This window comes from Chelonia mydas, chromosome 1 (genome assembly GCF_015237465.2).
Source record: "Chelonia mydas isolate rCheMyd1 chromosome 1, rCheMyd1.pri.v2, whole genome shotgun sequence".
NCBI lineage: Eukaryota > Metazoa > Chordata > Testudines > Cheloniidae > Chelonia > Chelonia mydas.
Genome location: NC_057849.1, coordinates 61821345 through 61836754, shown reverse-complemented (window position 1 = coordinate 61836754; position 15410 = coordinate 61821345). Strand labels below are relative to the sequence as shown.

General features: G+C 38.5%; 1 protein-coding gene across 4 annotated transcripts in view; it reads left to right on the top strand.

Annotated features, from left to right (window-relative positions):
* The window catches only part of AKAP11 (A-kinase anchoring protein 11), a 67525-nt gene that overhangs the window by 24872 nt on the left and 27243 nt on the right, over positions 1-15410 (top strand). For all 4 annotated transcript variants that reach the window (XM_037894664.2, XM_037894660.2, XM_043533356.1 and 1 more), the window contains 4 exons: positions 1450-1584; positions 3937-4201; positions 4823-9509; positions 12304-12459. In XM_037894664.2, the coding sequence (XP_037750592.1) occupies positions 1450-1584; positions 3937-4201; positions 4823-9509; positions 12304-12459 (5243 nt within the window). The remainder of the gene's footprint in view (positions 1-1449; positions 1585-3936; positions 4202-4822; positions 9510-12303; positions 12460-15410) is intronic.

Genomic DNA, 15410 nt, shown 5'->3' with positions numbered 1-15410 from the left:
AGTTTAACTAAATCTGTTTAACAACTTACCTTTCATAAAATACATGCACGTTCTGTGTTGACAAGCCCTTAAACTACTTTGTAGTTCTCTCTCCTCTAGTTCTCCAGGTGTATAGGTCATATATTAAACTACTTTGCGATTCATGCTTTCCTCCTTCCCAGCATGTTCTAGGTCATATCAAAGTAGAACTTTTGACGACTGTGCAGTTAGAGTTTTACAAATAAGTGAGAAATATGATTTACTTGTAATTTGAAGTAGAGTGGTGTGAAATAAATATAAGAAGTATCACTGAGCTGTTGATTTTATTACTACATCGTGGTTAATTTTTAAATTATTTTGGTTTCAGGGTGTCAGTATTTGCATTTAAGCATGTGCAATAAAGTGTAAAAGAAAATCAGGAGCCATAAAACTTATCTTGTGCCTTTTAGACATTTTACGCGCGCGTGTGTGTGTGTGTGTTTTCTTGTAATGGAAAATAATTGGTGTGGTTTTCTAAGACACATCTAAGAGGGTGCTGATGAGGTCATGAACCTCAAAATGACTTATCCCTTCTACAGCTAATATAAAGCACAAGGTGTATGGTGGAAGGTGTTAGTCATTAAATATAGAGGCTTTCCTAGTTAACGGTCCATTGGTATTTAAAAGCAAAAGGATAAATACTGTGAGTCAAATTGTGCTCAGACTAGCATTCAGTGCCAAGTATGCTAAGGGTGATGTGAAAATAATCACTTTACAGATATTGTTCTAAGTACACAGGTCCAAACCTTGGACTCTCTACTTGAGGTTGCACAAAGAATTCTGTTTACTAAGAGAAAGCTGGGCCCACTGTGTTCAGAATTTATATTGGATTAAGCATAATATTAAAAATGTCTCCATGTTTATATTGTGTAAGAAGTAAGCAATATAATATTAAACACTCATTTTTTGCGGCATATTTATTTTAGGTAAACAAAATTCCATGTTGACCAAGATCCTAGTTAAACATAAACCTGAACTGATTATTTTTAAAAAATATTCTGCTCAGATACAAACCTGATAATGGTGAACGTACAGCATGTGGAGATTACCAGATGGAAACCGTTGCATGCAAATATTCCCTCTCTGTGTTTACATACCTGCTGTGATGTTCTGTTGCTCTTTACTGCTCCCAAGACTCTCCTTGGTGCTTTTAAAAGTTTCCCGGAGTCTTGAGAGGCAGCGATATTCTATTTCTTCTGGTAATGGTATCTTGAGACTGAATTAGAACTCTGTTGTAAACTAGCCCTTTAAGCAGGATTCCAATTTGGTGTGGGAATATAATTGGAAAACTGAAGGGAAAGAGAGTGGTGATTTTGACAGACTTAGAGGCTGGCGATATTTATTTAACTTTCTAGTGCTCCAGATCAAAAAGTTTCCTTACCATTAACATATTAGTTTTTTGCTTAGTGTGTGAATTTGTGTTTGAATTAGGGATTGGCTGCTGTTTCTGTAGAGCTCCCCGATGTTTTGAAATCACTCCATTTCTGCAGTCTAAATGAAAATGAAGTTATTTTTCTGAAGGATATAAATAAACCCATGGAAACCAGCAACGTCCCTAAACATCAGGTAATATTCCTAATCCTTTTTATATGCTACACAGAATATTAATGTTTTTTGCAGTTTCTTCATCTTTCAGATGTGTGTTACAAAGTAATCCTGGCAATAACTTTACTGGGTATTGCTACTTTTTTAATGCGTTTTGAAACTATATGTGTTATATAAGTGCTATGGTATTTTTAGTGTTGTAGCTGTGTTAGTCCCAGGATATTAAAGAGACAAGGTGAGTGAAGTAATATATTTTTTGTTGGACAAACTTCTGTTGGTGAAAGACACACGCCTTCGAGCTTACATAGAGTTTACACAGAGCTCACCCACGTTGTCTGATGGTATTTTTAATATTATTAATAGTGGTATAAATATTATACTGACTAAAGACATTCCTGCTGCAATTTATGAAATATTAAGACATGCAAAGTACTTTATCATAGGTTCTTTCCTCTCTCCTTCCTAGTCTAGGAAGATACTCTGCTGTGGAAGCCATAAGCACTGAACTAGGCAACAGCAAATTGTGCAGGAAAATGCTTCAAAAGATGCAGTAGTCAAATGTGCTAGGAACAAGTCCCTGTGGGGCCTTTTTTCCCTTCCTCTTCACAATTCAAAAGTCTGAGTCTTGGATGTCCAAGGGGGAAAAAAAATGGAGACGTCCCCAAAGTGAACCACAGCTGGCTGTGTTGAACATGGCTGAGCATCAGCAGACTTGCCTGACAGTGAGCATGCAGTGAAACCTGCTGAACTGCATGCTCAGCTGCCCTCTGTAAAATGCCTGTGTGCTCATCCAGTAGTCCACATGCCTCTGCTCCCCACACCATAGTCCCTTTGTCCTGGCATTTGGAAGGAAGATGAAACTGGTTGAGTGAGGCCTGGTCTACTCTAGAGAGTTAGGTCGACATAAGGCATCTCATGTCAGCCTAACTCTGTAAGTGTCTGCACTAAAATGTTGCTCCCGTCAATGTAAGTCATCCGCTGTGCTGACTTAATAACTCCACCTCTGAGAGGTGTAGTGTTTAAGTTGATGTAATTAGGTTGACTGCAGTGTCCTACTAGTGAGGATGCACACCACCGACAGAAGGAGCATAGGGTGGACATTAAAAATCTAATTAATTACTGTAGTGGCTGTATGTCGACTAAATTTTGTGGTGTAGACATGCCCTTAGTCTTCTCAACTCTTCTCAGATGTAGTGCTATTCCTCTGTCAAACAACAGGGGAGAGAAGTTACAGGATAGGTTAGTTGCTCCCAACACTTAGTACTTCCCATTTCCTCTCTAAGTGTCAGTGAAGATAGCTAGAATTAGTTAAAACTGTTTTGACTAATAATGTATAATGAAGTAATTGTATTACTTGCAGAAGAAAAACTACGTAGAACAAACCAGCAGGGTTTGTTTTTCTGGTTTTTTTTAGCATAGCGATTTATTCATTTTAAAAAGAAAAGGAGGACTTGTGGCACCTTAGAGACTAACCAATTTATTTGAGCATGAGCTTTCGTGAGCTACAGCTCACTTCATCGGATGCATACTGTGGAAATTGCAGAAGACATTATTATATACACAGACACCATGAAACAATACCTCCTCCCACCCCACTCTCCTGCTGGTAATAGCTTATCTAAAGTGATCATCAAGTTGGGCCATTTCCAGCACAAATCCAGGTTTTCTCACCCTCCGCCCCCCCACAGACAAACTCACTCTCTTGCTGCCCAAGAGAGTGAGTTTGTCTGTGGGGGGGCGGAGGGTGAGAAAACCTGGATTTGTGCTGGAAATGGCCCAACTTGATGATCACTTTAGATAAGCTATTACCAGCAGGAGAGTGGGGTGGGAGGAGGTATTGTTTCATGGTGTCTGTGTATATAATAATGTCTTCTGCAATTTCCACAGTATGCATCCGATGAAGTGAGCTGTAGCTCACGAAAGCTCATGCTCAAATAAATTGGTTAGTCTCTAAGGTGCCACAAGTCCTCCTTTTCTTTTTGCGAATGCAGACTAACACGGCTGTTACTCTGAAACCATTCATTTTAAAGAACTCCTATATTCACAATGTACTTAGAGGATAAGAGTGGCCTCTAAACCCGCTCAAAACTTGGCTCTAGTGATGTTGGATAAATCACTTAACTTCTTTACTTCACTTTCCTCATCTGTAAAATGGAGTTTTGTTTGTAATATTCATTAAATACTTAAATTATTGTTATACCTTTTAAATTACAGTAGTATTAACAAATGTCTTTAAAGAGACAATTTCACTACAGTTTATGTCCTTGACCTGTGCTCTTGTTGTTCTTGCCATTTTAAATGATTTCACGTTTACATTATAGATAAAAGTATGTTATTGAGAACACTCTTTTGTCATCTTGTTTTCTTTCTCAGATTCACCTTTCTGGAGTACTTTGTGTGATGAGATTGTCTCCTTCGTTGCCAAGGATCAAAGTTGATTCTGTATTTACCTTACTGAGCAAATATGCTATTGGTGTAAGATATACAATGGAAGTATACTCATTACAGAAACATGAAACGGAGATGTCCCATGCAGAGGATGATGACACTAATCAGTCAGTGTCTTCAATTGAGGATGATTTTGTCACTGCTTTTGAGCATTTAGATGAAGATGAGACTTCAAAGATACAAAATGCCGGTTAGTTTTCATGTCCTGTTGAAATAGATTGCAGAACTCATTTGTGGCAATTTAGGCTAAAGAGGGATTTTCATGCTGTAGTAAACTACATGAAACCCATATCGAATTATTTTTTGCTAATTACTGTCATACAAGACCCCTTAAAAACCAACCAAACAAAAAAACCCAGAATAATTGGAGATTTCACCATTCTTTCCACAGCAGCAGAATGACATAAAGCAAAGGTTTTGACTCCGTGTCAGATCCAGAAAAAGTAGAATCTGTGATATGAAGGCAAGAGCTCTTAGTCCTATTCACTTTGCACTCCTCATCAGTACCCAGCCTGGGCTGGGGAAGCTAATGATCCAACCAGTGGACCAAATTCCGTGATGAATCCTGGCCATGTGCCACCTGAGGCACATTGCGCATTTGCTAAGAAGACGACCTGCAGTAGTAGGAGAACTATCATTGACATAATAAAGTGCTTATGGAATACTTTATTCTTTAAAATTTTCTCTAGTCTTAAAAGACCCTCTAACCTATTGTAATAATTACAAATCCCAGATATTGCTGTCAAAATCAATTTCCCAGTTTGCTATTTTAGTCTCTTTTATTTTTAAAGTATTTTCTTTTTCTTTTTAGGCACAACCTATACTACTCAGAACCACCGGGATGCTGCTTCACAGACCATCCCTGCTCATTGTTTAGAAGCTATTGACTCAAAGATCATTGTTAGCTCTGGGCATCGAAAATCATCTGCCAAATCTTCTGCTTCTCTGATAAATATCTTGGGACTTAAAGAACTGTCCTCATCTGTAAAGAATTCAGTCACAACCTCTATTTCTGATCCTTGGATACAGAGGAGTTTTTACAAGCCATGTAATTCTTCTGATCAACGTGTTAATGTTTTGCATAAAACATTGTTTTCTTCCTCTCCTGCTGAATCATCTGAGTCAGATTGTTCCAGCCCTAGCCCTGTTATCTTCTTAGATGAAGAAGGGTATCAAAAAAGCTTGAAGGCAAAACTTCAGCTACCAAAAATTCCAGTAGTGAAAGATGGTATAGAGGACTCAGACTCAGAAGTAAGTGAATTTTTTGATAGTTTTGATCAGTTTGATGAACTGGAACAGACTCTGGAAAGTACTTATAAACTTATAAGGGATCCCATCCTTGGTAATCAACCCCAGAAGAGAAAGATTGCCCTTGAACAGTTGTATTCTAAAACTACTACTAATAATTGTATTCTAAATCCTCAAAAATTCAAGTCTGATCGTCCCACTCTTCCAGCCAACGTAAGGAAGCCAACTCCTCGTAAACCAGAATCGCCCTATAGCAGCCTCTTTGATGTTCCAGACTCCCCTCGGCCAGTGAAAACAGGAGAAGACAATGGAGGTTTGTTCAGCCCTATAAGATCATCAGCTTTCAGCCCACTGGGGAGCTGTGCTTCAACTGAATGTCTTTGTCGGATGGATATCAATGGAGATGGGCTTAATCAAAATCATGATACACTTTATAGTGAATATTCAGATTATGGAAACAATGTTTCATTTGAAATACTGGGTTCTGTTTTTCATTCTCAGTCTACATCACTACAGAAACATGTTGAAAACATTTACAGTCTTAATAGGATTGTCTCAAAAGAGGAAAAAGGTCAAATTGTAGAATTCCAGAGGAAAACTTCTGAAAAAGAGGCAGATAAGAAAGTTAAATCTAAACACAAATCACTAATGATTAAAGACAGCATACAAAAATTTGCAACAGAACTGGTTGAAAAAAGTTTTGGTAGTGCATTTAAAGACTTACAAAAAGGAGTTTCTTCATGCACCAATGCACTGTGTCACTTGGCTGCTAGATTGACTTCTTCAGTCTTTCAAATGGCTTTTTATGAGATTGGAAGGCGGCGAGCCTTATCACTGAAGGAACGTGCAATTAATGGGCTAGCAAGCTTTTTGGTCAGTGAAGCTATAACAAGTGCTTTAAAAGAACTGCGATATGTAAAGAAACAAATATTTACTAACACAGTTGCAAAATTTGCAGCAGATCTCACTGAGGAACTTATTTTTGAGGGAATCATGGAAGTTTGCCAGTTTTCACATCCATCAACACCAACCACTGCACAGGATTGGGCCTTTGATTATGAAGACAAAGTGGTGAGATCATATGCTAAAGATCTGTCTGAATCCGTCATTCAGGAAGCTTTCATTGAATTATCCCAGGTTGATGTGACCTTCACAACGCAAGCAGCAATTAGTGTTTCCATGGACAACATAAAATATGTAAGTGCAGAAAGTACATTGCAGTCAACACAGACTACCCCTGCTTTTCCTAATTTTCATGATACTGCACTTTTAGCATTGAATCCAATACAAGAAACTGGAAAAGAATATACTGTACAACAAGCCTTGTTTTGTACTTCTGGTGTTGTAAGTTCAATACCAGTGCCCTTAGCTGGAACAGCATTTTGCCAACATCAGACTTCATCTGATGTTCATAAGGCAAAAGTATGGACTTGTCCGACAGCAGATGGCAGTCTGAAAGTGTACAAAGACTCTACACAGCCATATTTTACAACAAAAAAGAGAGAAGAGGAAGTGGCTTCTCTTAGAAATATTTACCTTACTGCAGATCACAGTGAAAGTACTGAAAATAGTGTGCAATGTTTTTGTAACCAGAATGATTTCACACCAACAAACAATAATCCTGGAGCGAATAATATTTCAGAATTAACAACTGGACCAACAAGCATCAACAGTTTCTCTGGAACAATGGTAGATATGATAGTAAATGAGGCTTATGAAGCAATAACTTCATCCAGGATTACCAGAACAGTGGAGGAATACACAGATTTTGTAACTAGAAAAACACCTCGTTGGCAGTGTGTTGGTGGAGATATCCATAAGAATACTTTTGCTGATCATTTGTCCAAGTATATTGTAAAACAGTCTGTAGATGAAACTAAATCTACATTCTCCCACACAAGTGAGACTGTAGAATGTAATGGAGGCTTACAGACGAACACAGATAACTGTAAAAAAGAACTGAGTAGTGAAGTAAAGAAACAAGAATCTGAGAAACACAGCTTTGTTCCTGTAATTGTGGAACCACAACAGTTGCCTCTGAATAACCTACCTAAATTTCTTGTTACTTCAGATGACTCTGCTCAGTGTTTACTTTCAGTACCTACAGATTGTGTTCAGGAACGTAAAGGACATGAAGTACGTAGATTTTCTTCAAGCACTCCACCTCCTTGTCCCACTGTGACTCTTGGTAGGTGTAATGTAGAAGAGTTTACTGATTCAGGAAGCTGTTCAATAAAATCCCAAAGTAAACCACTGAAAACACATGATATGCAAAAAACAACGCCAGGTCCTTCAGCTTTTGGGCAGGAGAGCTGTTTTCTACATGCAAGTAACCTTTCTTTGGTGATGTTTGGCTGTGAAGATTCTTTGCAGATGGAAGATAAATCAAGCGTCAGAGATGGAAATGTCTGTGCAGTACCTGATACACCACCACCAACTCCTTTAGTACCATCTCAGACTAGTTCTGAACGGAACCTAAGGAAGCTAACCAAGAAACTCAAGGGAGAATTAGCAAAGGAGTTTGCACCTATGACACCACCTTCTACACCTTATAACTCATCTGCTGCTGCCTTATCTGCAACTGAACATGATTCCTTGGAAAAGGAAGAGTTTATGCTGAAACTCATGCGATCACTTTCTGAAGAAGTTGAAAGCAGTGAAGACGAAGAACACTCTGAAATGCTTGTGGAGAAAACTGAACATTCAGAGAAAACAGTACAGTATGCTGATCATTTGGCTGGTCATATCATTTCTGTGGCAACTGAAATGGCTGCTTCCCATTTAGATGATAAAACAATTAAAAGAGAAGCTGACAGACACTACCAGTTAAAAGCACAAAACAAAATATGTGGGTATACTGCCTTTATAAATATCCCAGAAGAAACTTTACATTCGTTGTGGAATTATGCAGGTGATATGGCTGGAAAGGTTATCAATGAGGCTAAGAAGATGATAAAATCAAGGCATTGCAAGCTGCTGAGGTTGAAGAGGGTTAACTGTCATGTAGATTGTCTTTCTCTCAGAAAAGATGATAGAGACTGTAGATCAAAAGAGAGGTGGTGTCCGGTAGTAAACCAGTGGTCCAGAGAGGTAGATTCATCCGTACTTCCTTTACCGCAGAGTTTAGGAACAACAGGTCTGACTTCCAGGTATCCAAGCTGCGAGAGTGTGACCGATGAATATGCAGATCACATCATTCGAGTTCTGAAAAGGGAAGGTGGCAACAGTGAGTTAATAATGGATCAGTATGCTAGTAGACTTGCTTACAGATCTATAAAATCAGGCTTACAACAAGCTGCCAGGAAAATCAAACTGACATACAACAGAAGAATATTTCCTGTACAGAAAACACAGGTAAATGGTAGGCATGAGCTGTTCAAAATATTGAACAAAGATATGGATACAAAATGGCAAATGAAAAGTAGTGTTCATAGGTGTGGTGGCCAAGCCTGTGAAATAAACAGTGTACACAGAACTGAAGGTACAGAGTTGTTACATTTTTCTGAATCCCTTGCTCATCATATAACATGTGATGTCAGAAGAAAACTGAAAATGTCAGCCATTTGCTTGCCAAAATCCTTAACAGATTCCTGTCTGTATAGAAAATCTAAATTTGATGACGCCTCAGGGGACCTCCTTAAAACAACACTTTCTAAAACAGTTCTTCCTTTCTCACAAAAACATAAACTATATCATAGTACAGGCAGTTTAAATGAATATGACTACCGAGAAGGCATCATTCAAGCTATAGAAGAGTATGCCAGAAAAGTAGTGGATGACACCTTAGAAATGAGTTTGGAGTCTGCTGTTCTCCAACCTGCTGAAAACAGGAAAAATGGGGATAGATTCACTTACACAGAAAAGTTGTCTCCATTTTCTGAAACAGCCTGCAGATACTGTAGTATGAAGGAATATCAATGTTGTACTGGAAGTTCATCTCCTCACCTGTCTGGACAAGAGTCCCTCCCTAGAATCAGGCAGATCCCCAATTCAGGGTTGGGTGGTGTCTGTCAAAAATCAAGAATTTTTCATCTTGATATTCCTAAAATTCACATTGACATGGAACAGAAGACAGTATTTTCTGAGAAGGTGGTTGGTTCAGCTATTGAGAAAGCAGAGAGAGAGCTGAGTAACACAAGTCTGGCAGCTGATAGTGGTATTGGACACGGTGGAGTCAGCTTTGCAGAAAGCCTCACTACAGAAATAATGACTTCAGCTATGACTAATATTGGTCAGGCTGTTAACATAAGGTAACATTACATTCTCTCCCTCTTATTCTCTTGCTGTTGTTACCTGAAAACAGCACCCACTCTGCTTAATTCATTAATCTGAACATTATATGGTCAGAAGCACTGTTTGCCACAATTACATTCTGAAAATATAATTTTAAATTCGGAATTATGTTTGGAATTTTTTAATAATAATCTTGTCAGTTACAGGAGCTCAGTACAAACCAGTTTATAGCCTACTTTAGAATATACCTATGCTCTGATGGGTGACTCTGGTAAATGGGATTCCGTAATTTTTCTCTAATGTCCTGATCATAGTGTTTTATCAGTGATATAAATTACTGGAATTTAGTTGACAATTCAGTTGATCTGTGAGCCACAGTATAATCCAATTCTGTCTATAGCTGCATTAGCTCTGAAGTACTGACTTACAGAATCTGTGACTTGCAGTGCACACCAAGAGCAAATGTATTACATTAAGTAGGGGTTGTCTTTTACATAGTCTGTTTTGATTGTAATTGCACTTTAACACTGTGCTAATTTCTGGAAGAAAAAAAAACGGTGTATATTTGAAAATAGAAATAGGAAATAAATATTAAATAAAAATGATTTTATTTTTATATATGATTTTAGTTGATAAAGGATTATTAAAGCGGACAGACTAGAAACTGGTTTGCAGGCTCTTGCTACATTGCTGATAAGGACTAATGTATTACAAGTCCTTAAACTATACCATATTTATTAGGTATATTGAAAGAAATGAATATCTTTAAATATCTTGATAGAAGATGGCATAGAATGTGGTTGAATTAGTAAATGAGAAGGTACATTAACAACTAGTTCTTAATGAAAATAGACTTTACAAAGATCAGAGTGACTTCAAATAACACCATTTTCATGTCCAAGTGCAAGAGCTAGCTCTTCAGCGTAGTTTTTCACTGAGTAATAATAGCAATATATTTCTCTCATCATAGCCTTGGAGTGGGATTTCCTTGGTAATAAACTGTTTTATTTGCTTGACTCTAGATGGTGTGGTAATGTATAATGTAAATACCTGGATATGTTAACATAGTGTGGTGGTGCCTAATGGCTCCAACCAGGTTACTTCCAGTTTTTCAAGGCAAAATTATGTGTATAAACACATAATAAATTATGGTCTCTGCCCTGAAGAGCTTATATTCTAAAAGAGAGATGTTTCATTCTCTCACAGAACTGCTACCAAAACTCAAGGAAATTTTCCTCTCCTTTTTTTGATTGCCTTCTAGTATAGACCTTCCACTAAAAGTTCCCTGTAGCATATAAAGATAGAAGACTGAGAATTCACATTACTTGGCCCTTGTACTTATGTTGTTTGGAATCCTTATTCAGAATACATGTAATATTAAATGAGAATATACCTTATAAATAAAGTGCTCTTGAGTTCTTATACTGTTGATGTCAGAAATGTCAGTTTTCAGCAAGAGGTTCAGAAATGCAGCGTTTTAATCAAAACTTCATGTAAAGCTTCAAGTTTAATTATGGTGCTGAGAGTCAAAGGGAATGATGGATTGGGGAAGCAGCTGTGCACCAGTCCAGTAGTGTCAGAGGGAGACATTATGGCTCTATAAGATATACGGACTCCAAAGGTTGCTGTGAGAAGCATATTCATCATTTGTACTTACTACACAGTATAAAAAGTGTGTCAGACACACACTTTTTATACTGTGTAGTAAGTACAAATGACGAATATGCTTCTCACAGCAACCTTTGCCTCCTAGCACTCACATAATGGTACTAGCTAATGTTGTGGAAAAGGACTCTTGCCACACCTCAGAACCACATACCCCATTTAAAATGTGAAGTGTTGCCTGTAGTACAATCGTGGTCATCTTTGTACTTTGTGAACACAGCAGCCGTATTACAACTTTTCCTTGGAAGGAGTAGTGAGCAGATAGGACTTTCTGTACCCTCTAGCCATAGAACAGCTGCACATGGGCAGCCACAATATGTCCCTAAGAGTAGTTTATATGCACTTGCCAGGCAAATTTTCAGACTGAACCACTTTGCAAAATGACCACAGTTTTCTTGTGTTGTTAGAATAGACCTGATGAAGGGTTTTAGAAATACCTTTAATGCAAATGAAGCCTGCTCACTTGATTTGGTTCTAGGTATTGAAAGTCTAGATTTTTCAGGTTTCTTGTGCAGACGGGAGAAGTCTATAAATAAATGGATATGCCTATTTTTTCTGAAACAGGGAGACTGCGCTAGGACATTTTTTTCTAATATAGAGAGGGCTATAGGTGGCATTTTAAGCATCATGTTGTCTACCCTTGTGCAGTTCTGTATGACAGGGTGCTTAAAATGCCAGTGACTGTGTTAGCCCTGGTGGAGCTGAATTGGTCAGAGCAACACTGGGAAATTTTAGCTAACATTTTGTATTGCAGACAAGCCCAAAGATGCCAGGTCCTCCCTGTGTAGGTGTAGTCACTGTAGTAAATGTGACGTCTACAAGACTGAACTGCTATGCCAATGCTGGAATGCTACAAACTAGTTTTTCAAATTAGGGTTTGTGTCCATGCTACTACCCAAGTAGTACTTCCCCAGTGAAAGATGGTCCTAAGTGGTGCTCCCAGACTTGAATCTCCTTACAAAAGTGTAATATATAGTCTCTGAGAATTGTAAATCCAAAAGGGAATAGTTGAGTCAGCTGACAAATGTTCCCTGCTTTGCAGGAGACTTAATACCTCTGAAGAATCATTAAATTAGGCTAAGTGAATTTTTGCAGAACAATGTGAAATATACCACCAGTAATGCTGTCATCTTAATTTTTGTTTAGTTCTATGGGAAGAGAAGGATTTCACTCAGCTGAATCTGTAGTTAGCCAGCAGATGAGTCTCAGTATTGGTGATGATAGCACTGGCAGCTGGTCCAATCTAAGCTTTGAAGATGAACATCCCGATGAGAGCAGCAGTTTTCTTCACCTCAGTGACAGGTAACTGTAAACACTTTTATCTGCTTACACAATCACCTCAATGTATGTTGAGCTGGTTTAGCTTTCTCTCTTTCATCAGAAAGCTTTATTTTCCATTGAACAGAAAGATGCTTTTTCACTAAAATTGGCTTCAGCATTATTATGTTTAAATCAGTGTTGCCCTTCAGAAGGGGATTTTTCTAGTGTGAATTCACATTCATACCTATACAAATTGTATATTAATAGTTACAGTATGAATTTTAAACTCTCATGGCAAGAAATCAAGTTACAGTTTTTATTATAATGTTGACACGCCATGAGTATAATCTAAGTATTGTATGTATTTAATGACAGTATATTAATATACTAATTTTAAAAAGCAACATAGGAGTGCTAAATGCAATGTATATCTAACATGGCATGGATAACATGAATACAGTAACTTTTTTTTATTTTCTTAATTTTTAATGCTTAAGTTCTTGATCATCAAGGTTTTGTATTTTAATTTGCCTGTTTTTACCAAAAATAAACAAACAAATAACCATCCCCAAAACAGAAGAAACCAAACAAAAAACCCAAGAAAAATTCAGAGCATGTAAGGCTTGAAGAGCTTTCACATCCATTGGATTTGTTGATTGAATTTATAAATTCTTTCAAAGGAAAATTATTGAGCTTGGAGAGCTTATAACCTTTGTTGCTTATAAGCTCTGTTGCTCAGTTATAAAACTGACCCTTACACTGATTTATAAACTCTTCAGGATAGAGGCTCCCTCCTGCAGAGCCCATTTGCTCCACAGGAGAATTAAGATTTCAGTAGAGAATCCATTTTATCTGCAAAGATACTAATTAGTATGTTAATGTAGAGCTTCAGTTAGTATAGTAGCTCCAACATTAGTAAAAATTTCCACTGTACATGTATTGTGATAGGGCAAGGCCAGATGGCTATAGAAAAGTATTGGGAGATAGATATATTAGCTCCAGGCTAAACAAATCCCTGGTATCAGGTTAAGTGAAATGGAAGCTGCTCCAGGTCAATTAAGACACTTGGGGCCAATTAAGAACTTTCCAGAAGGCAGGGAGACAGCTAGGTTGATTCGGACACCTGAAGCCAATCAGGGGCTGGCTGAAACTAGTTAAAAGCCTCCCAGTTAGTCAGGTGGGTGTGCATGTCAGGAGCTATGGAAGGAAGTTGCGCTGTTGGAGAGGCTGAGTAGTACACACCATATCAGGCACAAGGAAGGAGGCCCCTGAGGTAAGGGTGAAGTGGAGCTTGAGGAAGTGAGGGCTGCTGTGGGGGAAGTAGCCCAGGGAATTGTACATGTCATGTTTCTAAAAGGTCAGCTACCATAGCTGATACTATTAGGGTCCCTGGGCTGGAGCCCGGAGTAGAGGGTGGGCCCGGGCTCCCCCCTCCCACCTTTGCCCCCTGATTAATCACTGCGACTGGGAGACAACAGAGACTGTGCAAGGAAGGATAACTTCTCCTCACCTCCCTTGCTGGCTTATGATGAAAGTGGCTCAGTAGACTGTGACCCTTGTCTCTAGAGAAAGAAGGGTTACGTGGAGGGTCACAGTGAGCCTCTGAGGCTAGCGAAATCCGCCAGGAAACGCGGGACCCACGGAGGCAAGGACAGAGCTTTGTCACAGTATATAATTGACTTAATTTTTGTAACAATAACGTAAGGGTTTCATCCTTACTGAGGACTAGTTAACGTGAACATTTCAGATCATAGTTTTATCTGTTTTTTTGTTTTGTTTTAGTTGTAAGAGCAAAAGTATATCTCAGGGTACTTAAATTTGGGGAAAGTATGAGGTTTTTTTTACCTTTCATAACATGTAAGAAGGGGAACTTTTTTTTTTTTTCCTCTTCAAACTTCCCTTAGAACTCCATCTGTAGGTTGGGGCTAACCTATGCATGTAAAATTTCAGCTGGAAAGAAATATTTTCCAGAAAATTGTGAGCTTCTGAAAACAGATAATAATTTACTACTTCCCACGCCTGTGGAGACCCACTGGAACTCTGCGTTGACCTCCCATGGTTCGGCAAATTCTCTAGTTTGGCACTGGTCAGGTCCCGAGGGTGCTGGACTAGAGAGGTTCAACCTATATAATACATTAGAGCACCAAACTCATAATTAATCTCAGAAGCTTGGTGGAATGAGGATAATCAATGGGACACAGTAATACCAGGGTACAAAATATATCGGAAGGACAGAACAGGTGCTGGTGTGGGAGTGGCTCTCTATGTGAAAGAAAGCATAGAATCAAATGAAGTAAAAATCTTAAATGAACCAAACTGCACCATAGAATCTCTATGGATAGTAATTCCATGATCGAATAATAAGAATATGGGAGTAGGGATATATTACCGACCACTGACCAGGATGGTGATAGTGACTATGAAATGCTCAGGGAGATTAGAGAGGCTATTAAAATAAATAACTCAGTAATAATGGGGGATTTCAGCTATCCCCGTATAGACTGGGTGCATATCCCCTCAGGACAGGATGCAGAGATAAAGTTTCTTGACACCTTAAATGACTGCTTCTTGGAGCAGCTAGTCCTGGAACCCACAAGAGGAGAGGCAATTCTTGATTTAGTCCTAAGTGGGGCACAGGATCAGGTCCAAGAGGTGAATATAGCTGTACCGCTTGGTAATAGTGACCATAATGTAAATAAATTTAACATCCCTGTGGAGGGAAAAACGCCACAGTGGCCCAACGCTGTAGCATTTAATTTCAGAAAGGGGAACTACACAAAAATGAGGAGTTTCAGAGTAGCAGCCGTGTTAGTCTGTATTCGCAAAAAGAAAAGGAGTATTTGCGGCACCTTAGAGACTAACAAATTTATTTGAGCATAAGCTTTTGTGAGCTACAGCTCACTTCATCGGATGCATGCAGTGGAAAATACAGTGGGGAAATTTTATATACACAGAACATGAAACAATGGGTGGTTTTTTGTTTTTTTTTCTCT